The sequence below is a fragment of the Chenopodium album genome, chromosome 12, assembly GCF_948465745.1.
Source record: "Chenopodium album chromosome 12, dcCheAlbu1.1, whole genome shotgun sequence".
In the NCBI taxonomy this organism is placed as follows: Eukaryota; Viridiplantae; Streptophyta; class Magnoliopsida; order Caryophyllales; family Amaranthaceae; genus Chenopodium; species Chenopodium album.
The window spans coordinates 52,990,492-53,018,374 of NC_137845.1; the positions used below are offsets into that span (position 1 = coordinate 52,990,492).

The window sequence follows — 27,883 nt, forward strand, 5'->3', positions numbered from 1 at the left end:
TAAGCCATTTCGTCCGGAAGATTATAAATTTGGGCTTTTTCTTGGTTAAATCTTTGGACGTACGAGCGTAGTCCTTCATTCTTTCCTTGGACAATTGTGGCCAAGTTGAGACTTGTCTTTCTTGGTGGGATGTTGTATGAGAAGTTTCCCACAAACAACAAACTAAGGGTGGTAAAACAATTGATGCATCCGGCTGGAAGGCTGTTAAACCAATCCTGGGCCACCCCTTTGAGAGTGGCCAGGAAGCATCTACACCATGTAGCATCATCTACACTTTGCAAATACATCAAGTTCCTGTACGAGGTAATGTGTTCCTCTGGGTTGCCCGTACCATCATAGGCACCCACTAGTACACTCTTCACTTTTGCTGGTTGAGGGGACGCTAGTATGTCTTGCGAAAACGGAGGCGGCTTATCTCCCAAATTCAACAAACGCATTTGCCAATCGATGGGCTGAGGCTGAGCGGACGTTCCAGCCAGGTAGAGAGCTTGGCCGAACATCTGACCATAAGGCCCATATTGCCCAAAGACTTGGGGAGTTGGCTGTATCAACCCATTGAGTACTTGAGGGGGCTGATATTGTAATGGCTGAACTGGAACGGGAGTGATAGTATGAGCAGCTTGACTCCTGCTGGAAACGGCCGTGTTGGTGTATTGGGAGAAAGATTGGTTGGAGACTTCATCCGGCATGGTTGGGGTAGAGGCCGTGTCAGAGTATGCGGCCCTCTCCCTTTGCCTGTGCCGAATGTAATCCCTTGCGTCTTTGAAACGCTGTGACGGCTCAGTCTCAACTCTTGTCGGCTGTCTGCCCCTCCCCCCAGCCGACTGTTTTTTCGCCAGCAGGCTAGAGAAGTTGGTCCGTGGGACTCGGGGAGACCTTCCATGCGGACGGCGGAATGGGGTGTTACCAGCATCAGTTGCGTTGGTCTTGTTGTTGGCTTTCTTGGAAGTGCCTCCTGTCCCCTTTTGCTGGGTAGCCGCCAACTCCTTGCGGAGCTTAGTCAGCTCGGCCATTTGGGCAGCTGGGGTGACAGGAGGTTGCTCGGCCTCTTCAAATGAGGCAGTCAAAGGATTGCTTGAATGTATGGTAGTACGTATGTCTTCTACATATCCGTCCTCGCCTGGGCGGGGACCAGTATTAGGTGTCTGACCATCTATTGCCATAACGGACGAGTATCCCCACAGACGGCGCCAAATGTTTCGGGGTTTTTTTGTGAACTCCTCGGATACTGGTCACGTTCTCCTGGCAACGAGACGTGGACACCTGCAAAACAACGAATATTCCGTTTATCGGAATATTCGCCTCCGACGATCAAGTTAGAGATCAGAAATCGGAAAAGCTAGAGAGAGAAAGTAGAGAGAAGTTGGAGCTCTTTAATGCTCTATATTTATGTTATGTCACCATCCACCCCTCCCATCATAAATAATTGGGGTATTTATAGGGGTGGGAACATGTACCCCTCTAGGGTTTATGCCCTAGAATTTCGTGACATGATTGGCTGCGCAATTAGAGGTTGCCACGTGTCATGGGGGGCGCCGTTTTACGGCTCTCAAGGGTTTCTCGGGATTTGGGCCTGAGGTCATCAGGGCCTTTTTCTCTTTCTGATGTTGTATTAGGGCGTTTAGAGATGGCTGACATGTGTCACCCTGACAGGTGGACACGTGTCTCACTCTCATTGGGCCACGTGTCGCCTTTTTACTGGGCCACATGTCACTATGAGATTGGGCCACGTACCTGGGGTATTTTTACCCTAAACATATGCCCCTCAGAAGGGGTGGCTCGTACACTTACTGGCCGCCTCCTCTGAACTTGCATTCTGGACGTCCTGGTACTCTAGGTTAGGTTTGCCTCCCATCTGCCCTGGACGTCCATATACTCTTGATTCAACGCTCTTTTTGCTACATGGACGTCCATATATTTTGCTCTGGACGTCCTCGTAGTTTGGAATGATCTTGGCTTCTTGCTCATTTGGACGTACATACTTTGTACTGGACGTTCTCGTACTCTGAGAGAGGCTTAACCTCTGAGTTCATTTGGACGTCCACTTACTTTGGGATGGACGTCCTCATACTCTGGGAGGAGTTGATCTCCTAACTACCCAGAGCGGCCACATCAATGAGGCTGGACGTTCTGATACTCTGGGAGGAGCTTATCTCCTAACCACCCAGAGCGGCCACAGCAATGAGGCTGGACGTTCTGACACTCTGGGAGGAGCTTATCTCCTAACTACCCAGAGCGGCCACAGCAATGGGGCTGGACGTTCTGATACTCTGGGAGGAGCTTATCTCCTAACTACCCAGAGCGGCCACAGCAATGGGGCTTCCATGATTTCAGACGTACCCTCCGGCTCTTTAATCATGCTGCGTACGTCTGAATCGTCTGAGAACTAGGCAATGGCAAGAACAATGCGTACGCGCGATCTTCATGCGGCCAGGAACCTAGACGGTAGTCTGGTTCACCCTAGGGTCCCTTATGACCCTAGTAACCCAAGTACAATGGTGGAGACTGACTCCACCACCTAAACAACGACCGCCTCCACTTGCTCTCATCACTTGGCCGTGGAGGTCACTTCTTCCTTCGAGGAACGCCTACAAGCTGAAGGCGCCTCGTCCGCACCTGCTCCGGAACTTAGGTTCCCTCAATTTGCCAGTTCAGTCATGGATGGGGCCGAACTGGTAGCCTGCAAAGACAACCCTTCCAATCCTGGGGCGGACGCTTGTGGTTCGTCCGTCCCCTCTTCTTCTCAACCCCTGCTTCAACTGGGCGGGGCGGACAGACCCTTGACGGGAATCTCAATCAGAGAACCGTCTGTCCTGCCTATTCGCAGCGCCCCTCCTTCGGGAAATCAGGCGGACGCTGCCAAGGACAACGGCAAGCGTCCATTAGTTGAGGAGGGCGTTCCTTCTTCCATGGGCGTACAAAGCTCAAGAGGCCGAAGCTCGGCCGAGGCAGCAGACCTGGACAGGGTGCTGTCTTCAGAGTTTGGGAGTGCTCCTTCTCACCAAATGGAAGAAGAAGAAGTTGAGAAAGAGGCCGTGGGTGAGACGGCCGAAGGTGAGGCGGCGGCCAAGGAAAACGTCGCCAACATTGACAACTTCAGGGACCCGTACGCCTGTACGGTTGGGGAGACGGCCCTGAAGTTCCTAAAAAAGGATTTTGAGAAGTACAAGGAGTCCCTCCATTTGGGGGAGGGATTCGAAATACAAGTCCCCAGGAAAGCCATTGCTGTGGCTACCTGGGATGAGGAGAAGCCGCGCAAACGGGCGTTTTGTGTTTACAAGGCCGCCTTGGATGTGGGCCTTCGCTTCCCTCTTCATCCATTCGTCCGGACAATTCCGGACGAATACGACATTGGCCTCTTCCAACTGACGCCAAACAGTTGGTTGAATATTTTTGGGTACTTAGTGACGTGCATCTGCAAGGGTTTCACGCCAGACTTTGCAGTCTTCTGTGAGATGCACTCACTCACTCGGCTGGAGAAGGATGTGGATGGTTGGCTCATCTTGAGTGCGACTAGGGATTACATGGTTGTGGTCGACCGTGTCAGCAAATGGAGGGACTGGAAGCACCGATTCTACCGCATCAAAACTCAAGATGCGGAGTTCAACCTCCGCATGAACAAGTGCCGTCCGGATCCCATTCAGCTCGGACGCGGGGACCATAAACCTGACAAGCCGCCCATCCATCCAAGCCACGAACACCAGCTTGAGTACTTCAAGGTCAACCGAGTCAAGCGGGGTAACAAAACTGAACGTGTCCCTAGCCATTGGGTTCCTCTTGCCAACTGGCTTAGGGACACTACCTTCATGTCTGCGTACGGCCTGTACCAGAACATGCCCCAAGGTGGACACTTAGATATATAAACTTTTTGTACGCACGTAGAGTTTTTAGAAAAATATTCTAACACTTTTGCTTTTTTTGCTTTTTTCTCTTTGCAGCGGAGGCGTACGCTATGCTGGACTCGGCCCAAAAAGGGGAAGTGGAGATGTCCGAGGTGGACCTGGCCAGATACAAGGCTCGTTTCAAGATGTACGAGCAACTCAAGGAGGTAAACACTTAGTTTATTTTTTGAATTTCTCCTTCCTCATTGTGTCCGTTCTGCTATATTGGGAGGAGCCTGCTTCCTGAGTTTGCACGGACGCTTTACGTCCGTTCAAGCATGCTGGAAGGGAGCTCCTTCCCCAATTCACACGGACGCAAGCATATACTTTGCCTTGTAAAATTTTTCTAACTTTGGTTGTATTTTTGCAGTCCTTCTCTACTCCGAAGGCTAGGAGGAAGCAGCCGGCCACGCCCACTGCTGATGCGAACGCATCCAAAAGGAGGAAGACGGTTGCTTCCAAGACGTCTTCACAAACCGCGGCTAAGGCGAAGTCGCAGACTGCTACAATGCAGTCTCAAGGAGAACAACCCCGGCTGACACAAAGCGGGGCCTCCAAGCCCGTGGAACCTGTTGCTGATCAGGTCCACGATGAGTCCGTCCCTTCGGACGGTGGGGATAAGTCAACCCCAGAAAAAATGACCGGCCCCTTCACGGTTGCGGGGGTCGAGATAGTCAAAAAATCTGACTGGCTAAATGCCAGTCAGTCGGCCAGCGATGCTGATGCTGGTCGTCCAGAAAACGACGGGGAGGCCTCTTTGCCGCCTCCTCCCATCAATCTCTCTCCTCCAAGCTTCTCCACTGGTTAGCCTTTCTTGTTTCTTTATTTTTGTACATCTTTATTTACTTGTAAATTTTAGCTAACTCTTCTTGCACGGTCGTCCGCAGATATATTAGAGGAGATGCAACTGAGGATGCCCGGCCAGTCACTGACTGGTGCGGACAGAAAGGCCATGCGCGAGGCCATGGTTCGCGCGGTCCCCCAAGCGCAGCGTGACAAGCTGCGGGGGATCAATGAGGGGTTCCTCGGCCCCCATGGTTAACTGTAGTGCCGAGGTACGCTCCTATTTTATCGCATTTTCCTTTCCAACACTTAGTGTATTTTCTTGTTATTTGACTGATTTTCCTTCTACTGTCCGCAGCTTTTCCTCCGCTTGAACGCCTTCCTTGACTGGAAGGACAAAGAGAACGAGCGGTTGAAGCAAGCTTGGCTCGAAATCAGGAAAGCCGAGGATGCTGTAACTGGGACTGCCGCCGTCCAAAGGGTACATTTTGAGACCCAAATAACCGCGCTGTCCGACAAAGCGGCGCGGCAAACAGAGGACCTGGTCAAACTGGGCAAGGCACTCGAACAAGAGTCCTTGGCTAGGGAGGCCTTGAGGGTTGAAAGGGAAGAGGCCGTCCTAGAGAAGGAGAAGTGGAGGTTGGGCTTCGAGGCGTCTGAAGCCTTGAAGAGTGAGCTGAAGTTGGCCCAAGCCAACCTTAAGTCTGCTCTAGATGAAGCGGACGCGCTGAAGGTCGAGGTTGAGACCTTAAGGAAGTCCATTGCGGACTATGAGGAGCAACTTAAAACTCCTCGGCCACCCAGCGCGGAAGAGATCGTCCGCATTGAGCAAGATGTTGAAGACAGACTTAAGGCATACTTCTTCGATGCCTTTGACTTGATGGTGGACGAAGGTGAAGCCGCCTATTATGAGGAACGCTTCAAGAAGCGGCTTCAGTATGTCTGCTTCAGAGAAGAGGCAAAGAAGGCCGGCATGCCTCCTCCTGAGCTGGTAGTTACTTCCCCCGAGTCCGGAGAGGACGGGGATGAGGAGGAGGCGGACGACGGGGCTGCCAAGGCCGAGGACGCCAAGAATGCGGAGGAGCCTGCCAAAGATAATACGGCTAAGTAGAGCTCAGGTCCTCCAGCAGCCGTCTGCTCAGCTCTCAAGCTTTCCTTCTTTTTTCAGCTTACTTTGTACTTAGCTTATTCTGTACTTCTCTTTTTTTTGTTTTTAATTTGAAGCCGCCTGTTAGAGCGGTATTGTAAACATTATGGCCGCCTTTGTGCGGTCCTATTAATGAAAATTTTGTCCGCCTTTGCGCGGTTCTTTCACCTTTGTTTCATACTTGGCAATTCTTTGCAATTTTGCGTTTTTTGAATGATTTTCGTACGTCTCAATATTATGCCTTTTCGTACGTTCCTAGGGGTATGCCCCTTTATTCGGTGTTCGCCTAGTCCATTCTCTAAGTGGTTTGATTAACTTGGTAGTTTTTATGCCTTAAAAGGGTATGACGACTAGCAAGTTAATCAAATCATAGTAATGATTGCCCTTGGACTAGGTGAAGCACCGAATCAATTTAATTGGCCGTTCGGCTATCATGGTACGAGCAGTCCGTTGAATCTATCGCTCGGACGCACCCTAGAAATCCTAAGTATTATCTCAACTTAGAGATTCCTTGCTCGGCCGGGCCAAATGCCTAGGTATGCCCTTGCCCTATTTGTAAAGGACACTTGCTTTCTACACAAGTTCGGAATACCTTGCCTTAATCGTCCGCATAGAGTTGGGCGAACACATTGTTCTTTGAATTAAATCAGTTTTTTTTTTTTTTTTTTTTTTTTTTTTTTTTTTGTGTGGCCGAATTGCTATATTGGGAGCAACCTTGCTTCCTTTTCACTTCGGCCATTTAGTAAGAATGGTAAGCCGTGTTGCCATATTGGAAGCAACTTAGTAAATCATTTCATTCGGCCTTTAATCATAAATAATAACAGGCAAATAAATAGTTCAACAATGCCTGACTTTTCATTAATTTTGTCAAAGGTACATTGTTGAGGCCGTATGGCTTTAATTACAAGGCTCGGTCAGTAGACCTAGCTGTATAAACAGCTTTTTGGCTAAGTACTTAAAGAAATAAAAACTTAAACATGATATTTCTTCAGGTTGTCAGTGTTCCATGTCCGTGGGATCTGACGGCCATCAATTGCCTCAAGGCGATATGTGCCGTCTCGGACTTCTTCCCTAATTCGGTACGGCCCCTCCCAATTTGGAGTCAACTTGCCGTCCTCATTGGCACGACCAACAGCTTCCATTTTTCTCAACACTAGATCCCCCATTTTGAACGGCCGCTTAAACACTCGGCGATTATATGCCCTTGTCATCCTTAAGCGATAAATTTCATGCCTAAGCGCCGCATTGCCCCTAGCTTCTGGAAGAAAGTCTAGGGCGGTCTTCATGGCCTCCCAATTGGCCGATTCATCATAAAGCATTACTCGTAAAGTGGGCTTGTACATTTCAATTGGGAGTACAGCCTCAGCTCCATAGACCAAAAAGAATGGAGTCTCCCCTGTAGAACTCTTTGTTGTTGTCCGTATGGACCATAGCACATTGACCAACTCGTCTGCCCATAGGCCGCCTGCTTTTTTAAGCTTGCGCTTGATCCCATTTGAAATCAACTTGTTATAGGCCTCAACTTGACCATTGGCTTGTGGTCGGCCGACTGAGGCAAAACAATGAGTTATGCCCTGGTCCCCCAACCATTCATTGAGTTGGCGCGTCTCAAACTGAGGTCCATTGTCGAACACCATTGAATGAGGTATTCCATACCGAGTGATTATACTCTTCCAAATGAAGGCTGACACATCCGTCCATTTAATGCCCCGGACGGCCTCAGCTTCAACCCATTTAGTGAAGTAGTCTATTGCCACTAGTACATATCGTCTCTGGCCGGATGCAGGAGTATACGGCCCCAAAATGTCCATGCCCCATTTAGCAAAAGGAAGCGGACTACTGATGGCTGATAGACTATTTGCTGGACGATGAATGAGGGTCGAAAATCTCTGGCACTTGTCACATTTTTTCACCATTTTCATGTCGTCCGAATTCAAGCTCCGCCAGTAATAACCCAAATGTGTCGCTTTTTCAGCTAAGGCTCGTCCTCCAATATGTGAGCCACAATGTCCCTGATGAAGGTCGTCCAACACTTCATGCCCTCTTTCAGGAGTTATACACTTAAGGTAAGGCTTCACAAAGGCTCTTTTGAATAGTTCCCCATCCTTCATCTCGAACCAGGCCGCTCTCCTCTTCATTAGCCAACTCTCTTTTGGATCGTCCGGAAGTATTCCATCCCTTAAGTAGGAAATAATTCCATCCATCCAGGTTGAACTTCTATCTATTATCTGAACGGGCTCGGCATCAATGCTCCTTTTCTCCTTTACTTCCCAAAACACTGATCTTGGAGTATCATATGATGCCGAGGAAGCCAATTTGGAGAGGGCGTCTGCTTGATGATTCTCTGAACGAGGAACTTGTCTGAGAGAGAAATGTTCTAGGCTCTCGGCCTCATCTTTTACTAGCTGCATGTACTTCATCATGGCCGGCTCCCTGGCTTCGAAGCCACCATTGACTTGGTGAACTATTAGCCGGGAGTCCGAGCATACTTCAACTTTGGTTGCCCCGGCCGCTTTACACATCCTTAGGCCGGCCAACAATGCTTCGTACTCAGCTTCATTGTTTGACGCTTGGAACTGAAATCTCAACGCGTACTCATACTTGTCTCCCTCAGGAGATTCACATATAATACCAGCGCCACACCCGGTCGCTGTTGCACTACCATCCACAAACACTTTCCAGACTTGGTCCCCGGCCGGCTGAAGATCAGGCTGTGTCATTTCAGCTAAAAAATCCGCAAAAGCTTGCCCCTTGATTGCCTTCCTTGGTTCAAACACAAGGTCAAAACCTCTGAGCTCCAAGGCCCACTTGAGCATGCGGCCACTCGCCTCTAATGTTGAGAACGGCTTCTTCAAGGGTTGGTCTGTATAGACCACAATTGAATGTGCCAAAAAATACGGCCGCAGCTTCTTTGATGCCATGTATAAGGCCAGGCCAAATTTTTCAATTGGGGGGTACTTAAGCTCAGCATTATGAAGTACATGGCTGATAAAATATACTGGGACCTGATGGCCGTCCCTTTCAGCAAGAAGGACGGCACTTAGAGAGTGTTCAGAGATGGCAAGATAGATGTATAGCTTCTCATTCCTGAGCGGACTGACGAGGCGAGGCAATGTATGCAAGTGACTCTTCAACTGTACGAATGCTTCCTCGGCCTCCTCCGTCCACTCGAACATGGCTTTCTTCTTAATGGTTTGAAAAAAGTAACGGCACTTATCCCCTGACTTTGACAAAAATCTTTCAAGGGCTGCTAAACAGCCGGTCAGTCTTTGCACTTCCTTGATTGTTCTCGGAGACTTCATGTCAAGGACGGCTTGAATTTTTTCAGGGTTGGCCTCAATTCCACGTTGATCAATCAAAAATCCGAGAAACTTGCCGGACTCAACACCAAATACACACTTCTTTGGATTTAACATCATCTTATGCCGCCTGAGTTCGGTGAACGTTTCTCGTAGATCCTTGAGATGGTCGGCCGTCTCTTTTGACTTGACAATCATGTCATCAATGTATGCCTCCATGTTCCGGCCGATCTGGTGTCTAAAGACTGTATTAACAAGCCTCTGAAATGTAGCAGGGGCGTTCTTGAGGCCGAATGGCATAACTTTGTAACAATACAACCCCTGCTCGGTCACAAACGCTGTTTTCTCCACGGTCAATCTTAGGCAAGGGGAAGCTATCCTTAGGACACGCCTTGTTCAAGTCCGTGTAATCCACGCACATCCTCCAAGTCCCATTCGGCTTTTTCACAAGAACTACATTGGCCACCCAATCTGGGTAAAAGCACTGACGAATGAAACCGGCGTCCAGCAGCTTTTTTACCTCTACTGCGGCCGCCTGATTCCTCTCTTCTCCGTGATTTCTCTTCTTCTGCCGGACAGGCTTTATCAGAGGATTCACGGCAAGCTTGTGCACGGCCAGGTCAGGACTTATTCCTGGCATTTCACCAACTTCAAACGCAAACACGTCTTTGAATTCTCTTAACAGCTGGACTAACTCATCCCCAAGCAATCCCAAGGCTATAGTGCTAACACTAACTGTCCGTTCTGGGTGGTTGTAGTCAAGCACTATATCCTGGTGGCTGCCGGCCGGCTGGGGCCTCAACTCATCTGGCCGGCCGATAGTCATTAATTGCTAGGCTTCTTCTGCCCTGGCCACCTTACGCTTCTGGCCGACCTGGTATGCTCGGAGTGAGGTTCCTTCTTCCTTTGGCTCGGACAGTTTTGGGCCGCGCGCTGTTGGCTTCACGGCCAGCTGATTACATTCCTTAGCCATTCTCTGACTTCCTTGGATTGTTCCAATTTTTCCGTCCGACCTTTCAAACTTCAACAGCATTAAGTGAGGCACTATAACCGCCTTGGCTGCATTCAGAGTGGGGCGACCAAGGATGACGTTGTAGCCGGTCAACTCTTTAACAACAAGGAAGCGGACGACCATGTCTCTCCCCTCTCCCCTCTGCCTGAAGCGGATTGGAAGATCAATCCGTCCGATCGGATGAATGACATTCCCCCCAAATCCTACCAAGGGGTGAGTGATATCCTGGAGAGCATCTTCTGGGAAGCTTAAATTCCTTAGGGCAGACAGGCTGATGATATCGGCCGAACTGCCCGTATCAATCAATATTCGCCCCACCTTCAAATTTGCTATCTTCATGACAAAGACCATGGGATCATTGTGCAAAGCCCTGACCTCTCCACGGTCAGCCTCACTTATAATCACTTCAGGAAACGGCTCGGCCTTAACGGTGTCCGTTTGCATCACATTTGACAAATTTCGAGCATCCCGCTTGATTCCTTTCATGGTAGGGCCGCCTGAAGCAAAGCCTCCTGATATCACGGCCACAAAACCTGAATCAGTGCTATTCCCATCATCTTCCTTGTCATTTTTCTTATCACTTTGTTGCTTTTTCTCGGACGTGTTGTCTGTCCGTTTGAAGGTGAATTTGGACTTGGTCACATAGGGTTTCAGCAGACCCTTGTCGGCCAACTTATCCAACAGCCTCTTCAGATTGATACACTCGTTCGTGTCATAACCTACATCCTTGTGGTAATGACAATACTTGTTCTTGTTTCTGTACTGGGCCGAGCCTCTCAAAGGCTGAGGCTTCTCAAACTCAAACTTGTCTTTTATCTCCATCAAAATGGAGTAGCCATCCTTGTTGAACTCATACTGGGGCTCGTACGTCTTGCTTTTCTTTGACTTGGGTTGCTTGTCATCAGCCACCCAGATTTCTTTTCTTTTGTTTCCTTCTCTCTTTCGGCCGACCGAGTCTTGCTGAGAAGATTGCTTCTTCTCAGCCCCCTTGGCCGGCTGTTCTGATTTAGTGAGCGAACAAAAGTTCGCGGCCTCAATATAGGCTTCGGCTTCCCGCAATACACCTGCGTATGACCGAATCTTTTTTCTTACCAAATCAAACTTAAAACCATTATGCCTTAATCCCCGGAGAAATTCTGAGTAAGCCATTTCGTCCGGAAGATTATGAATTTGGGCTTTTTCTTGGTTAAATCTTTGGACGTACGAGCGTAGTCCTTCATTCTTTCCTTGGACAATTGTGGCCAAGTTGAGACTTGTCTTTCTTGGTGGGATGTTGTATGAGAAGTTTCCCACAAACAACAAACTGAGGGTGGTAAAACAATTGATGCATCCGGCTGGAAGGCTGTTAAACCAATCCTGGGCCACCCCTTTGAGAGTGGCCAGGAAGCATCTACACCATGTAGCATCATCTACACTTTGCAAATACATCAAGTTCCTGTACGAGGTAATGTGTTCCTCTGGGTTGCCCGTACCATCATAGGCACCCACTAGTACACTCTTCACTTTTGCTGGTTGAGGGGACGCTAGTATGTCTTGCGAAAACGGAGGCGGCTTATCTCCCAAATTCAACAAACGCATTTGCCAATCGATGGGCTGAGGCTGAGCGGACGTTCCAGCCAGGTAGAGAGCTTGGCCGAACATCTGACCATAAGGCCTATATTGCCCAAAGACTTGGGGAGTTGGCTGTATCAACCCATTGAGTACTTGAGGGGGCTGATATTGTAATGGCTGAACTGGAACGGGAGTGATAGTATGAGCAGCTTGACTCCTGCTGGAAACGGCCGTGTTGGTGTATTGGGAGAAAGATTGGTTGGAGACTTCATCCAGCATGGTTGGGGTAGAGGCCGTGTCAGAGTATGCGGCCCTCTCCCTTTGCCTGTGCCGAATGTAATCCCTTGCGTCTTTGAAACGCTGTGACGGCTCAGTCTCAACTCTTGTCGGCTGTCTGCCCCTCCCCCCAGCCGACTGTGTTTTCGCCAGCAGGTTAGAGAAGTTGGTCCGTGGGACTCGGGGAGACCTTCCATGCGGACGGCGGAATGGGGTGTTACCAGCATCAGTTGCGTTGGTCTTGTTGTTGGCTTTCTTGGAAGTGCCTCCTGTCCCCTTTTGCTGGGTAGCCGCCAACTCCTTGCGGAGCTTAGTCAGCTCGGCCATTAGGGCAGCTGGGGTGACAGGAGGTTGCTCGGCCTCTTCAAATGAGGCAGTCAAAGGATTGCTTGAATGTATGGTAGTACGTATGTCTTCTACATATCCGTCCTCGCCTGGGCGAGGACCAGTATTAGGTGTCTGACCATCTATTGCCATAACGGACGAGTATCCCCACAGACGGCGCCAAATGTTTCGGGGTTTTTTGTGAACTCCTCGGATACTGGTCACGTTCTCCTGGCAACGAGACGTGGACACCTGCAAAACAACGAATATTCCGTTTATCGGAATATTCGCCTCCGACGATCAAGTTAGAGATCAGAAATCGGAAAAGCTAGAGAGAGAAAGTAGAGAGAAGTTGGAGCTCTTTAATGCTCTATATTTATGTTATGTCACCATCCACCCCTCCCATCATAAATGATTGGGGTATTTATAGGGGTGGGAACATGTACCCCTCTAGGGTTTATGCCCTAGAATTTCGTGACATGATTGGCTGCGCAATCAGAGGTCGCCACGTGTCATGGGGGGCGCCGTTTTACGGCTCTCAAGGGTTTCTCGGGATTTGGGCCTGAGGTCATCAGGGCCTTTTTCTCTTTCTGATGTTGTATTAGGGCGTTTAGAGATGGCTGACATGTGTCACCCTGACAGGTGGACACGTGTCTCACTCTCATTGGGCCACGTGTCGCCTTTTTACTGGGCCACGTGTCACTATGAGATTGGGCCACGTACCTGGGGTATTTTTACCCTAAACAACTGTAACACTAAGTATTTTCACTTGGTAGCTAATATTAAAAAAACAAGGGGTAAAATTTTATCTTTGCAAAACAATGAGGGAATTTGGATAAATGATTTACCTGTTTTAAAGGATATGGCTAGAACTTATTTTCAAAATATTTTTCAAAGTTTGGATGTCAATCTTGATCTGATGAATAGCTATCACTACCCTAAGGATATTCCTGTTTGTTCTGAGCATAGATTTCAACAGCCTCCTTCTAAGGATGAGATCAAATCTATACTCTTCTCTATGGATCCCTATAAATCACCAGGACCTGATGGTTTACAGCCTATTTTTTTGCAACATCACTGGTCTTCTTTAGGTTCTTCTATTACTAGTTTAATCACTGATTGTTTCTTGAAAGGTTCCATTCCTAGTGCTATTAATGATTCTTACATTTCCTTAATTCCTAAATGTGATTGTCCTTCTACTATGAAAGATTTTAGACCTATATGATTATGTAATTCTATTTATAAGCTCATTACTAAATGCATTTCTAATCGGCTAAAACCTATTATGGATGAACTTATAAGTCCTTTTCAGTCTAGTTTTATTCCTAATAGGTCCATTGAGGAGAACATCATTATCATTAAAGAGGTAGCTCATTTATTTAATAAAGCTTCTAGCAAAGCTAATCTTATGGCCCTTAAGATTGATCTTTCTAAGGCTTTTGATTGCTTAGAATGGAGTTTTATTAAGGATACCCTTCAGAGTATCAATCTTCCCTCCAACATTGTTAACCTAATCCTTAGTTGTATTTGCACTCCTAAGATTTCTCTTCTTTGGAATGGGGAAATCACTGATTCTTTCACTCCATCAAGAGGAATTCGACAAGGGGATCCCCTATCACCCTATATTTTTGTGCTTTGTCTTGATCGTCTTTCTTGTATGATCCAAGATAGGGTTGACAATGGTTCTTGGAAACCAATGAAAATTGCTAAAAATATTAGTATTTCTCACCTGTTCTATGCTGACGATGTTTTTTTATTTGGGAAAGCAACCACTAGCAATATAGATACTATGATGGAAGTGCTTGATCATTTCAAATCAATTTCAGGTCTTTCTATTAACATTCTTAAGTCTTCTGCTATTTTCCCTAGGAAAATGAATCATAATGTTAGGAATTCTATTTGTGATGTTTGTAATATTAGTAATACTACCAATTTTGGAAAGTACCTTGGTATTATTATTTCTCATAAAAGATTGAATAATTTAGACTATTTCCCTCTTTTGGATAAAACTTATGCTAAGATCAAAAATTGGCAAGCTAAACTCTTAAATATGGCGGGTCGATGTACTCTTATTAAGTCGGTTTTAAATTCTTACCCAGTTTATGCTATGCAAACTAATATTTTACCTATGAATGTCATTAGTGAATTACAAAAAAAATGCAAACAATTTCTTTGGAATAGAGTTAATCGATCTAGGTATATTCCCCGTACTAATTGGAGAGTTGTTTGTGACCCTATGGCTAAGGGTGGTTTGGGAATTAGGGACTTAAGAAGATGGAATATTTCTTTTATGGCTAAACTAGGTTGGAAAATTCTTACTCAAAATAACAAGCTTTGGGTTACTATTCTAAAAAATAAGTACCTAAAATATTCAAACTTCATGGATTATGTTCCTAAGCCCTATGATTCTGTTATTTGGAAAGATATTTTAGCTGGCCGTGAAATTCTTAAAAAAGGAATTATTGTTAATATAGTTGATGGCAAGGAAACCTCTCTTTGGTTCCACCATTGGATAGGTGACTGTCCTTTATACTTGATTCCTTCTATTCATATTCCAAATTCTAAAGGTCATTGGCGTGTTTCAGATATTATTAGAAATAATCAATGGAGTCTAGATAGTGTTATACATATCATTCCTTCCTCTATTATCACCTTAATTCTTGCTTACCCTTTACCTAAGATTGTGTAGGTCTCAGATAGGTTGAAGTGGTCTTTACATCATTCTGGCATTTTCACCATCAAATCTGCTTATAACTCTACTAACCCTCCTTTCACTCTTAATTCTTCTTTCCTTCACTCTTTTGCTTGGAAAAATATGTGGAAAATTAGAGTTCCTTACAAGTATAAAATGCTTCTTTGGAATCTAGTTAGAGATATCCTTCCCGTTGGTAGTACTCTCAAAAGAAAAATGAATTTCCTAGATCCTATTTGTATGCGTTGTGAAGCTCCTGTAGAAGATACTATTCATCTTTTCAGGGATTGTCCAAACTCTTCGGCTTTTTGGTCTTTGGTTTTTTTGAAATTTCATTCTCTAAACATTGATTTACATCGTTTTTACAATACTCACTTAACTGATTGGTTAGACTTTAATCTTTCTAATTCTACTTCTTGGAAAAAAGTTTTTACAGTGGCTATTTGGCATATTTGGACTACTAGGAATATGGCAGTTTTTGATCAAAAAATGGTTTTCATTCAAACTACTTTTAACAAATTCTATGTGGATTATATCTTTTGTCTGAGAATACAACAGGCTGCTACTATGGATTCTCCTTCCTCTTCCATAACTCAGATTCCAAGGCTCTGGGCTCCCCCTCACAAAGATTTCTACAAATTGAACACTGACGGCTCCTGGATCAGTGTTGATAATGCTGGAGGAGGAGGGGTAATTAGGAATGATAAGGGTATATGGTTTGCTGGATTTGCTTCCAAGTACAATGCTGTCAGTGCTGCTACTGCTGAGCTCCTTGCTATTAGGGAGGGACTGATGATGGCTTGGGATAAACAAATTAAGTTTCTGGAGCTTGAGACAGATGCGGATAGCTTGAGCAAGATGCTGAAAGATCCAAAGTCTTTTGAAGATGGTGATTTTGGAAATGTAATTCGAGATGTGGCTGCCCTTTTGGAGAGAGATTGGACTGTTAGCATATTTCATGCTAATAGATGTGTTAATTATGTTGCTAACAAGCTTGCATTGATGGGTAGGACTAAGTTCAAGGCAGGTGAAACGGTTCCTTTTACTTACCCACCACCTGAAGTGTTTAACACTTATGCTGCTGAAATCCCAGGAGGACAGGAAGAGTGACTTTAAAGTGCAGTGTTCTGATCCTTATACTGCTATCAACAATTATGCTGCTACTGCTTCTTATTATTATGCTGTTAGTTTGCTGTTCTTATTCTATGTAATCTTTTATAGGAAGTACTGTGAAAGTTTAAAGTGGTATTTTATACCCACTACTTTCCTTTTGTTAGGATTGCTGGCTTCTTTGAACAGCTCTCCTCCTTTTGTTCTGATGAATTACTTCATCAGATTAACTATGATATAATATGAATGTGCTTCCTTTGTGTGTTAAAAAATAATATCAAGATGTCCTAAGGCTAAGTTCAATAACTGTCTAAACGTTCTTCCGCTCAGCCTGTAAAAGAGAGAAGGTTAACTGCCCCGGGGGTATGACTCGGGAAAGCCCATCCGATACTTAAGTCATCGAATGTATTTTCTAGAGAGAGAAAGTAGAGAGAGAGAAAGTAGAGAGAGACGGTTAGAGAATTAGGAAAAAGTTACCATCATTAATGATTGGAGAGCTATTTATAGTTGTACTTTCAGGTGACAGATTTTGTACTTAATTGGACAGATTATGGGTAAATCTGTATTTTGCAATGACTAATGATGGGTTGGATCATGAAAGGGTATTCTCGTAATTCCAGGTCAATGGACTTAGGACAATGAACTTGGTCCAAACAGGTGTAATAAATTGAATTGGGATTCAATATCAATGAATTTGGCTCTTGATCAATTAATATATTAGGTGTTGCTTAGCTCCTCGCTATTTAAGCCTAGAGGTTGTCACTTTTTTGACGGGCTATTTATCCGAGAAGTAAATTGGATCGTGATTATGGATCACCTATTCTTATGTATATTCATTATTGTGGTAATTTCTGGCCCTTTTCGATATGTACACAAACGTATAATGTTTTCCAATTATGATTTTGACTTTTTAATGTAAATTCTCCTTTTCTCTTTAAAACTATTTACACAGTCTAAGTACATAGCTGTGTCAAACTAAAAAAAAAAAAAAATGATTTTTGCTCGTACAAGACGTTTAAATTCTTTGCTTAGCAAAATAAAATGAAGAATATCTTAAAATATCAAGTACTATGTTCAAATGAGGAATAAATTATCCCAACTACTATTAATTGTACAATTTAATCAAATGAGAATTTGACATAATAATAAGATCGAGGGTTTATATAAGGTAAATAATTAAAAAATTGAATTGTTGGGGTGATTTGACTACCTAATAGGTTACAGATTTAAATGTTATATCCCTATTTTGTAATTTATATAGTTTTTGTGACTTAAACGTATAAAAAGTAGTTCGGCGGATTTATTAGCTACTTCGTATTAACAATTAATTAGTAAAACTATTAGTAATACGAAGCATTTAGAAGCAATACAAAAGGTTTCTCCTAGACAAAGAGAGAAAAAGAAGGTAAAAAGTGAAAAGGAGAGAACATCACATCCCTATGTCATGGGAGGATCAGAACTAAGTAACCATGTTGTCGATGTGGCTCCCATTAACTAGCAAAACTAGACCACTAAGTAATTGATTAAATTTTCTCAAAAAAAAAAAAAAAAAAAAAAAAAAAAAAAAAAAAAGTAATTGATTAAATATTGCATCAAATAATCCAAATATTTCTTGAAACATAAGTTAGAAATTTGATTGGCTACATAAACTTGACATGGGCCCCATTATTTCAATTATTCGGACTTTATGTCTATTGTAGGATGATAAACTTGATTGGGTTTGAAAACGTTGAATTTGCTATTTTCTTGCTTTACTCACCTTTATGATTTACTTAGTTGGGAAGGTAGTATTAGTCATGCTTTAGTTATTAAGTTACACACTATTTAATACTTCCTCTGTTTTTTTTAGTTGACACCTTTCTATTATCACATTTATCAACGCATATTTTTTAATGATTAATAAATCTAATTATCAACATTGTAAAACTATAAAAAGTGGATATTAATAAAATATACGGAGTACATTGAAACGATTCAAACAAGATCCCACATGAATATATTTTATCGTATCTATAAACCACAAAAGCGAGTCAAAACGTGTTTTGTAAATAGTGTAAAAATCAAATGGTGTCAACTAAAAAAAACGGAGGAAGTCTATTATTAAGATGAATTGCTTTAGTGTCCTTTCAAATAATTCTAGAACAATGACTAAAACCTATCCACGGATCTCTTACTACTTGATAAGGTTTGATCCATGAGTTTTGTGATGGAAAACGAGGTAGCTATCAAATGAGCTACCCATCAATCTTACATTAAGTTACTGATACTAAGAAAGAAGAAAAAGGCTAGCATATACTTCATATATGCTAACATAAACGTGTTTTACAATGATATAACTATTAGTAACAAAACATCCACGTATCACCTAAACATTATTTATGCACTTTGATAAAATGAAGGGAGTATCTATATATTTATGTTTGTATGTTTTAAATTCGCTTTCATTAATTTGATGTATGCATACATTTAAGAGACTATCCTAAGAATGAACTACAACAATGGTATGAGCAATGAGCTAGGGGTAAGTAAAAACATGTACTACCTTCGGATCGTATTATATGTAATTTTGGGTATTATTAATGAGAGATAAAAAATTTCAAAGTTGCATATAATATGATCCGGAGGTAGTATATTTTTGTCCAATTTTTCCAATCACAAAATCCATGATTCAAATCCAATTCAGTTTTACCTAACATAGTAAATTTTATTTTATTTTTGGTCAAAGGGAATATAGTAATATTTATTCTTTTGGATACACGGTTAACTGGATTAAAATTGGATGTCCGAATCCAATTTTAAGTTTAAATGTGATATGTAGGTGCAATTGGATATAGTGTAAAAGAAATTGAACTCCAGATCTTTAGTACTGTTGATTGCTTGATATTCGGCCCAAGCTCGAATATTCGTGCCTTTTATTGGCCCAAGCCTGACTTGAGAAACTTGCTTTTGGCTTGTTAAGAAGCCCAACTACACCCCGCCTCACGGCCCACATATTCACATTTATAAGTTTTTTAAATTTTTTTTTCCCACATATATCACTTTTTTTTTTTTTTTTTTTTTTTTTTTTTGAGGAAAACCCATATATATCACATACATTACAAATTACAATCTTCAATTAATTTATTTTTCCAACTTGACCAACTATACCATTTACAAAAATAAAAATTGTAATTTACACTCTTACTATAAAATACAATACCTTGTAAATCATTTGTATTTATTACCTTTTGATAATTGTTATAATTTGATTTTCATAGTCTGTAAATGGGCTGAATCAACCATTGAAAAGTTGGTAAGGATATCAAAGTTAAATAATTTTGTTTTTAAAGGTTATAATTTACTGTGTTCAATTTAATTTTATATTTTATGAAGTTTTATACAAAGAGTTAAATTAGAAGTGACAAATTTTAAATAATTTCTAAATTTCATAGAAAAGGATACCAATTATGAATCAATATGTAATTTATTTTGAGTTGATTTTTAATTATAAAACTTTCTAACCGTGTTAATCCATACATAAAGAGGAGTACATTTTTTTTTTTGGATGCAAAGAGAAGAACAAATTCTGTAGACGTTACGACGACTTTATGAGTATTTATATTACGTTAGTATCAACACTACACTTGACCACTCTAGCATGTAGTTGTAGACACGATTAATTATAAGCTTAAGCTTTGGTCTAAATTAATTTATCATGTCATTATTAGTAATTCTTGATTAAGGATATCATTTTCTTTTACAATACTAAACTTTATTGTTATATTTCAGGTCAAGAAAATCTGCCGAATATTTCCTTCAAATGAAAAAAAAATAAAAAAATAAAAAAATAACAAAAAAACAGCCGAGTGTAAATGAATTAGGGCTAAATTAAACATCTTTTTTTATATAGTAGTTTAATCTACAAAAATAATGACAATTTTTATTAATAAAGTCTAAACTGTGTCATCAACTAAATAACATATTGTATATAAATAGTGCTTCACCACTACTCACGTACACAGGCCCCTCAACTCTTAAGCACAGCTTTGTGACAGCTTTTGATCCTCTAGCTAATTAAAGATTACAGTACATCAAATTTCATGTTGAATAAATTCAGCATAATTTATAATCATATTAGTATACAACTAGCTAATTAATTAAGAGCCATTTTTTCTTTAAACCATTGTTTTTTTTTTTTTATTGTTTTGTTTCTTAATATAATTTTTTATAAGCTAGCTAAATGAGCAAGGTAACGCAACAACCCGAGAAACAGACCGAGATTCCGTTACCACCAGGAAGCGACATGGAGGACGGCGGTGCTAAGGAGAGGCCGGAGTCACACTTCCGGGGTTTATCCGATGTTCAAAAATGGAGGAAGGAGGATTGGATGAAAAAGGGAGTGTTGGTTTTGGTTTTAAGGGCATTCGCTTTGCTATTTTCTTTCCTCTCTTTCATCATTATGGTTGTTATCCCTAACTTCCAATTAAGTGAGCCTAACAGGTAATTTCCCTCTAAAAACACGCCTTGTATGTTAAACTTTGATCAATAATATTCTCAAGAAAATTGTATTATATATAGTTCTTAGGTATATCATCATCTGGTCAATAGAGGGCAGCGCGAATTCTCATTGCCTTAAAAAAGTTTTAGGCATGGTCTAATATAAGGGTTGATCAGATTAAATCATGTGTTAAAGTAAGGTGAAATCAAGGATAATTTTTTTGATGAATTAGGAACAATATAATAAATTCATCAATTTTGATAAATGCAGGTGAAAGTAAATTATGCTTGATGATGTGCATTTGGTGTATTAGTTACAACTCTAATTCATTATCTTTTGTTTTATGGCACAGTTATGTGTTTTCCATAGCACTGATTACAATGGTGTACACGGCCATACAAGTTGGTATAAAAGGTCATGAACTTCGCACCGAAAAGGATATTATTTCACCGGATGTCGTGGTTTGGATTGACTTTATTGGAGATCAGGTTAGCCTTAAATGCTTTTTTAAATTTAATTTAATTTAATTTAATTTATTTTATTAATCATCCTCTAACATTAGGTTTTCTTATCTTCTTTTTTTTATTGCAACATTTAAAATTTTACACCAGTTATGCTCAATATTTCTATTATCTAATAGAACATTGTCACGAACAAATAAATTAAAGCAATTGATCAAGGGAAAACTTGCTAATAATAAAGGTTTTTATTTATTTATTTATTTTTTCGTTGTAGGTTATGACATACATGCTACTATCATCAGCATCAACCGGTGCCATGAGTACAAATTTAGCAAGGAATATGGGATACGTAAATCCAATCGTAGAAAAAGAATCGACAGCCGTCGCCATGGCTTTTCTAGCGTTCTTCTCTCTTGCTTCAGCTTCCCTCATTTCAGGATACCATTTGTTCACTGAGTTATCTAGATCTTAATTTAACTAACTTGATCGCACGTATATACATGATTGTAACTTAAAATTGATCAAGTTTTTCCTGTTTTTTGTCCTTATTTTTCTTCTTGTTCCTTCTTCATTTCATCTAAAGGATTTAATTAGTTTGTTGGGTTAATTGATTTCATTCCTCCAAAAGGGGAAATATCTCTTGAATGTTCATTATTGCCACAGGGTGTATGACTTGATCAATTTTAATAATCATTTAATTCAATTTTTCTAGTCGGTTTTGTATATGGATTATGGATATATATTGCATGCATTACGGTACGTGACTAATCATGATTTTATATTCGACTCATATATTGAAAGAGGGAGTTTGGATATTACACTGCATGCATTACTGTACGTGGTTAATTTCTATACTGTATATTAAAAAGACCATTAAAATATGAATTAAAATCATTATCATCTCAACTATTGCTTAATTATACGACACACACATATATATATATATGCTAGCTATTATGTATGCAATGGATTGGAGAGCATTCCTATTACTATAAGATAATAAATTGCAAGGCGGATAACATATTGTTATTAAATAACTTTAGTTGTTTAATTATTTTGATAATTATGTCTTTATTTCAATTCAGTATATCAATATAAAATATAACATGCTTATTAGCAGTTAGCCGTATATATAATTTAACGTACTTGAATCATAACATAAATAAATATAAAACCATAAAAAAAAAAAAAAAGGATAAGAGCAAAATTACTCAAAACCATACAATTCACAAACAATCAAACTAATATATTCATGCTAAGCTAGGCCAGGTTTTATGAGAAACTACTATAAACAAATTAAATAGGAAAATAAAAAACACAAAAAAAAAAAAAAAAAAAAAAAAAGAATTAAACTATCAAACAATTGTTCAAACTAACAACTTAGGGCATCGCCTAGAGCACGCATTAGTTGCTAAATTAAAAGCCGTGCAAAATATAGATTATTTTTTTAAAATTAAATAAAAACAGAGGTTATTTAAATTTGAGGAAAATGATAAAGTTCCATAAAAGAATTTAAAAAGGAAATAAAAGGTTAATATTATTCGGGGGTGTTTGTTTAGGGGGATAACAAGGGAGGGATAAGGATAAAGGATGAGGATAGAATAAAAGTAGTGTTTGTTTAGAGGGATGGGGATTAAAATGGAGTTGAGGATAGGGATTAAAACACCCCTTTATCCCTCCATTTCTATAACTAAGGGGGGTGGTATAAGGGGAAGAGATAAGAAATAGGCTAAAAATACCAAATTATCCTTAATGAAATTGAAAGGATAAGGGAAAGGGTAGAAGTTAGTAAGGGTATTTTTATAATTTTACTACTTATCCCTAATTTATTTCCCATACTTGCCAAACATGAGTAAGAATTATTCATCCTTATCCCACCTATCAATTCCCTATCTTTATCCTCCCTCCTTATCCCTCTTATTCCTATCCATCCAACCAAATGCCCCGTTCAAGTATTAATTGTACCGATATATGTGTTTTATTTCTTAAAAAATTCTCAAATTCATATCATTTTTGGAGATAAATTTAATTATTTTTAGATGCACCCTTATAATCGGGTTGCATATAACATAACCCTAAATTAAATTTTTATATTAATATATATATTAGATTGTTAATTAAGGGTAAATATATGTAAATACTTAGTTAAGGTGAATATATAGAAAAGAAAATTAATATAAAAATTTGATTTATTTTAGTTAAGGTAAATATAGAGAAAGAAAATATGTAAACAAAAAGGATTTAATTGTTTTTAGATGCACCCTTATGATCGGGTTGCATATAACTTTGCTCTAAAAATATTTGTTTACTTATTTTTCCAGCTATCATCAACCGTTTAAGTTGTGACATAAGAACAAATAGTATATATTCGTCAATACCAAATAGCTTGATGTGAGTTAAGTATAATGGAATGATTTCACTTTTTTATTTTTTCACCTTTAAGGACCTCCCACTTTTTTTTTCACCTTTGAGGACCTAAGTTTTGATTTCCGGCCAAAATGGAGTTAAGTTAACTCAAGGTGAGTTAAGCATTAAGTTCTGAGATCACTAATAAGTAAGTAAACAAAATTCTAGGACCTAATATTTCATATTTTTCACCTTTAAGGACCTCTAACCTTTTTTATTCTTCACTTTAAGGACTTCAATTTAAAATTTAAATGTGAACAATTTCTCTTCCTCCATTGCAACATTTTCTATTGAAGAACAAAATCCAACACTAACTCGGATAATTATTGAAGCAGATGCCACAAATTACCAAACTTTCATCAAGTCTCTTTGTCCAAAAATAAAATAAAAAAATGAAAAAAATACTACTTCGGTTTCTTATTATAAACAAATGGATTTTTTTTATATATATTTCACAAATAATAACCCTTATATTGCAAATAATAAGAAACAAAATTAGTAAATAAATAAAACTTTCATTAAATCTAAAACCACATAAACCCCAAAACAATCAAATATCATCAACCTTATCAAATAATACACCATAAAAAACTGATCAACCAAAAAATTGCAGCAGCTCGGCATTATAATCGAACACACAATAATTTTTTAAGTCCATCAACCCTCACGAGGATAGTGATTGATGTGGCTTTTCCGTCATACAATCAAGGTGAGAGCTAGAGAAAATTAGAGTAAACAAGTTGGGGTTTCTTTCATTCATACGCCAAACAAATTGAGGAAGGTGGGGGTTTCGTGATGATATATATATATATATATATATATATATATATATATATATATATATATATATATATATATATATATATATATATATATATATATATATATATATATCACTCGGTGCGAACTGATTAGCTTAGAACGTCGGTCAGTAAGTCCACCGACGTGGTTACGGTGGAGCAACTGTCTAAGAATGAGAAAGAAATAATTCTGATTAAGGAATCATCATTTATGCATGATAATGAATTAATTATGATATGTACTTCGTAATGTATAAAGAATTGATATAAAGAATTTGGTAAGGACCTAAGTTTTTTTTTTTATATATATATATATTCAATTAAAGAATTTAGTAAGGACTTAAGTTTTTTTTTTTTTTTTAAATTTTTATTTATTTATTTAATTTTTATTTTTATAAAATAATTTGCTCCGGTGAGTTAAGTTGCCGGAAAGTTAGCCACAAGTCCTCAGAGGTGAAAAAAAAAGTGAGAGGTCCTTAAAGGTGAAAAAAATCAAAAAGTGAAGTTTTTCTTTTAGGCTTAACTCGCTTGATGTATATGTTACCTAATAATGTAATTGGTAGAGTGTATAAACCGATTCTGGGTTTCAACCATCAGGTTAAATTTTTTTTTTTTTTGAGTTGGTCTAACCCTTAAAAGACGCTTATATGAAAATTGAACGAGGAATTAGTTTGAATTTGATTTCTTTGTGCAATGAGAGTTCTCCTTGACTTTGACTTTTCAGGGTAAATGTCTTAAACAGCTACAACTATGTATAAATATTAAATAATTAAGTATCATTACTTTTATGCACCAATTGCGAGGACAATCGCCCTTGGAATTTTTTTTTAAGTAATTAAATTACTTCAACTAGCTTAGTTGCAAGCAAGAACGAAGGCAAGTCATTTATACACGATTTATGTCATGTTGAGCATGAGTTCTTAATACTTGACATTCTTTTATCTATTTATATATACACCATTAATTATAAATTAACTAGCATTTTGGCCCGTTCAACGAACGGGTTGAAGCTCATTTTATTTTTCTTGAAATGTGTTACTTATTTGTGTTGTATGTGTAGGTGATTTTTTATAATAATTTGCTTAATTTTCTTACTTATAATTTGCAAGTTAGGAATACATAAAGATTTTAACATTAAATAATTTGTTATTTTAACTTTTACATTAAAAGGGTATAAAGAGGAGTACACCTTTTTTTTATAGTGAAAATGGAACACTCCATTTCTTACTCAAATTTGCAAGTTAGGAATGCATAAAGACTTTAGCATTCAATAACATTTTATTTTATGTTTTACTTTAAAAGGGAGTATAAAGAGGAAATATTAATTATTGTGTTATGTGGCATATCGCATATGGGTGAATTATGATGACATGTGTCATATAGGTGATTGTGGTTTCGCTTTTTAAATACTAGTATAGACTAGTATAGATTACCACTTGAAGACATCCTTTATTTAGCTCCGTCAATGGATGATTATTTTATGAACTATAGTTTTATACTTCTTCTGTTTCTTTATAATTGTAACACACACTTTATCACGATATTTAAAAAGAGAATCTCACATGATATAATACACTTAAAATGAAGTTAAGAGGTTGTTAGGAGTATAATAAAGTGGGTCATAAGGTTTAAATAAAGATAATAGTACAATTTTCACCATAAAACCTTCTTTCTATAGTGTGTTGCAACTATTATGACATTTCCATTTTAGAAAAGTGCTACAACTATAAAAAAAAAACGGAGGAGGTGTATATATTTTATTCGAAAGTATATAACTAATTACATTGACCATTATTTTTGTAGCCATATAAAATAGTTTAATACAATTTATACGGATTACGAGTATATAAGAAAAATAGTGTACGAAAAGTTCTTGAATAAAACATCACATTAATATCTCTATTATTTTTTTTTTTTTTGAAGAAACGTTAGCCGGCTAATATATTAAATCAAATCAAGATCCGCCAAAGTGGTGAAACTTTGAGGGAAATTGTCAAGCCATACATGAGTTGATTCGCTAACACTATATCTAGCCACTAAATGTGCTAGAGTATTACCCACCCGACGAACATGACTACACTTAAAGTAACTAAAATCAGCTTTCATCTTCTTGATATCATCATAATATAACATTAGTGGAGAGTATCCTAGGGGCTCGTGGATGATTGTTTGCACTATGTTTAGTGCATCACATTGTAGCTCAATTTTCAAGCATCCCAATTGTCTTGCAACCTGAATACCCAACCTTGCAGCAGCAACTTCTGCTTGTTCCACCACCCAATTTGCCTTCACCTTTTGGGTAGCAGCAGCAACAATGCAGCCCTTATCATCCCTCAAAACAGCCCCCAGCCCCATGTAGTTACTAGCAGCCATATGTGCGTCTGTATTCACTCTTATGGTGCTTGCAGGAGGTGGTTTCCAGCTATTTTCTGCTGCAATATCTACCATGGTAGGCCTGAACACTCGTTTTGCATAATTCACATAATCAGCTAAGAGCTTTGAGTAGCATACAGCAACTTGTATAGGATCAGATACAGGGCCATTATGCAAACGTTCATTCCTGCAGAACCAGGCTGCCCAAGCAAGCATACAGAATTTGCTTATCTCTTTTTTACCAATCCTGTCGGCCATCCACATAAGACGGTCAGCAAAGCTGGTTGTTGGAGCATCAGCTAATAACCCCACATATGCACTCTGACCCCAAATAACAACAGACTCATGGCATTCAAAAATAGCATGTATTACAGTTTCACTTCCAGCCCCGCATCCCTGACAAACGCTATTCGCAACAATGTGGCGTTGGTGGAGCCTTTCTTTCACAGCAATGCTACCCTTACATGCCCTCCATATAAAGTGACGTAGTTTAGGAAGTCCTTCCATACCCCAAACCAGCCTCCATAACCCTTCCTCCTGATGACCATGAAGTGTAGACCAAGCTTGTGTACGACCTAGCCTAGCAAGCCAATACCCAGATTTAACCGAGTAGCACCCATTCTTCGTAGGCCACCAATATTGCTGATCAGAAGGCCAGTAAGATGATAGCGGCAGACCCAAAATTAAATCACACTCACCGTCCACAAAAGTGTTCTTTACAAGCTCCACATTCCAGCATCCATTTTCAAAATCGATCAAGTCTGCAACTTTCATGTCAGGTTCAGAATTCAGGTTTGGCGTAGGAACCAGAGATGTGCTGTTTCCAGGCATCCAAGCCTCATCCCACACCCCAATGCTAAGTCCATTTCCCACTCTCCACTTTAACCCTTCAACGAGAAGTTCTCTAGCCCCCCAAATACTTCTCCAAGTATAACTTGGATCATGCCCTTTCTCAGCTTTTAGAAAATCACCATTCTTGTAGTATTTTGCTTTTAACACCGAATGGAGTAACGAGCTTGAATCATTGTGTAATCTCCAAGCTTGTTTAGCAAGTAAGGCTTGATTGAAGCATTTGAGGTCTCTAAATCCCATTCCTCCCATGGACTTTGGAAGGCACATTGTATCCCAATTATGCCAATGCATTTTTCTAGTGGTATTTGTCGAACCCCACCAAAAACGAGCGATAAGAGCTTGAATCTCATCAAGGAAGCCATCCGGGATTCGAAACACACTCATCATATATGTTGGGATTGCTTGAGCAACGGCTTTGATCAAAATTTCCTTTCCGGCC

General features: G+C 40.0%; 2 protein-coding genes across 2 annotated transcripts in view; both read left to right on the plus strand.

The window, feature by feature from the left end:
- LOC145571346 (uncharacterized) overlaps window positions 1-13,498 on the plus strand; it is a 34,897-nt gene extending 21,399 nt beyond the window's left edge. The window contains exons 5-6 of the mRNA XM_081630395.1: window positions 5,023-5,145; window positions 13,133-13,498. Of these exons, the coding sequence (XP_081486521.1) occupies window positions 5,023-5,145; window positions 13,133-13,498 (489 nt within the window). The remainder of the gene's footprint in view (window positions 1-5,022; window positions 5,146-13,132) is intronic.
- A 6,617-nt stretch (window positions 13,499-20,115) lies between these two features.
- LOC145572613 (CASP-like protein 4B1) lies at window positions 20,116-21,489 on the plus strand. The gene is made up of 3 exons (XM_081631570.1): window positions 20,116-20,554; window positions 20,905-21,040; window positions 21,288-21,489. The coding sequence occupies exons 1-3, from the start codon at window positions 20,295-20,297 to the stop codon at window positions 21,483-21,485; spliced, it is 594 nt and encodes a 197-aa protein (XP_081487696.1). The 5' UTR covers window positions 20,116-20,294; the 3' UTR covers window positions 21,486-21,489.
- Window positions 21,490-27,883: the final 6,394 nt, after the last annotated feature.

Bases quoted from the DNA above. Each gene is read 5' to 3' on its own strand.
- LOC145572613 (XM_081631570.1), top strand. From the start codon at position 20,295: ATGAGCAAGGTAACGCAACAACCCGAGAAACAGACCGAGATTCCGTTA. The intron at 20,555-20,904 runs GTAATTTCCCTC...TTTATGGCACAG, and splicing joins CAATTAAGTGAGCCTAACAG to TTATGTGTTTTCCATAGCAC. The intron at 21,041-21,287 runs GTTAGCCTTAAA...TTTTCGTTGTAG, and splicing joins TTGACTTTATTGGAGATCAG to GTTATGACATACATGCTACT.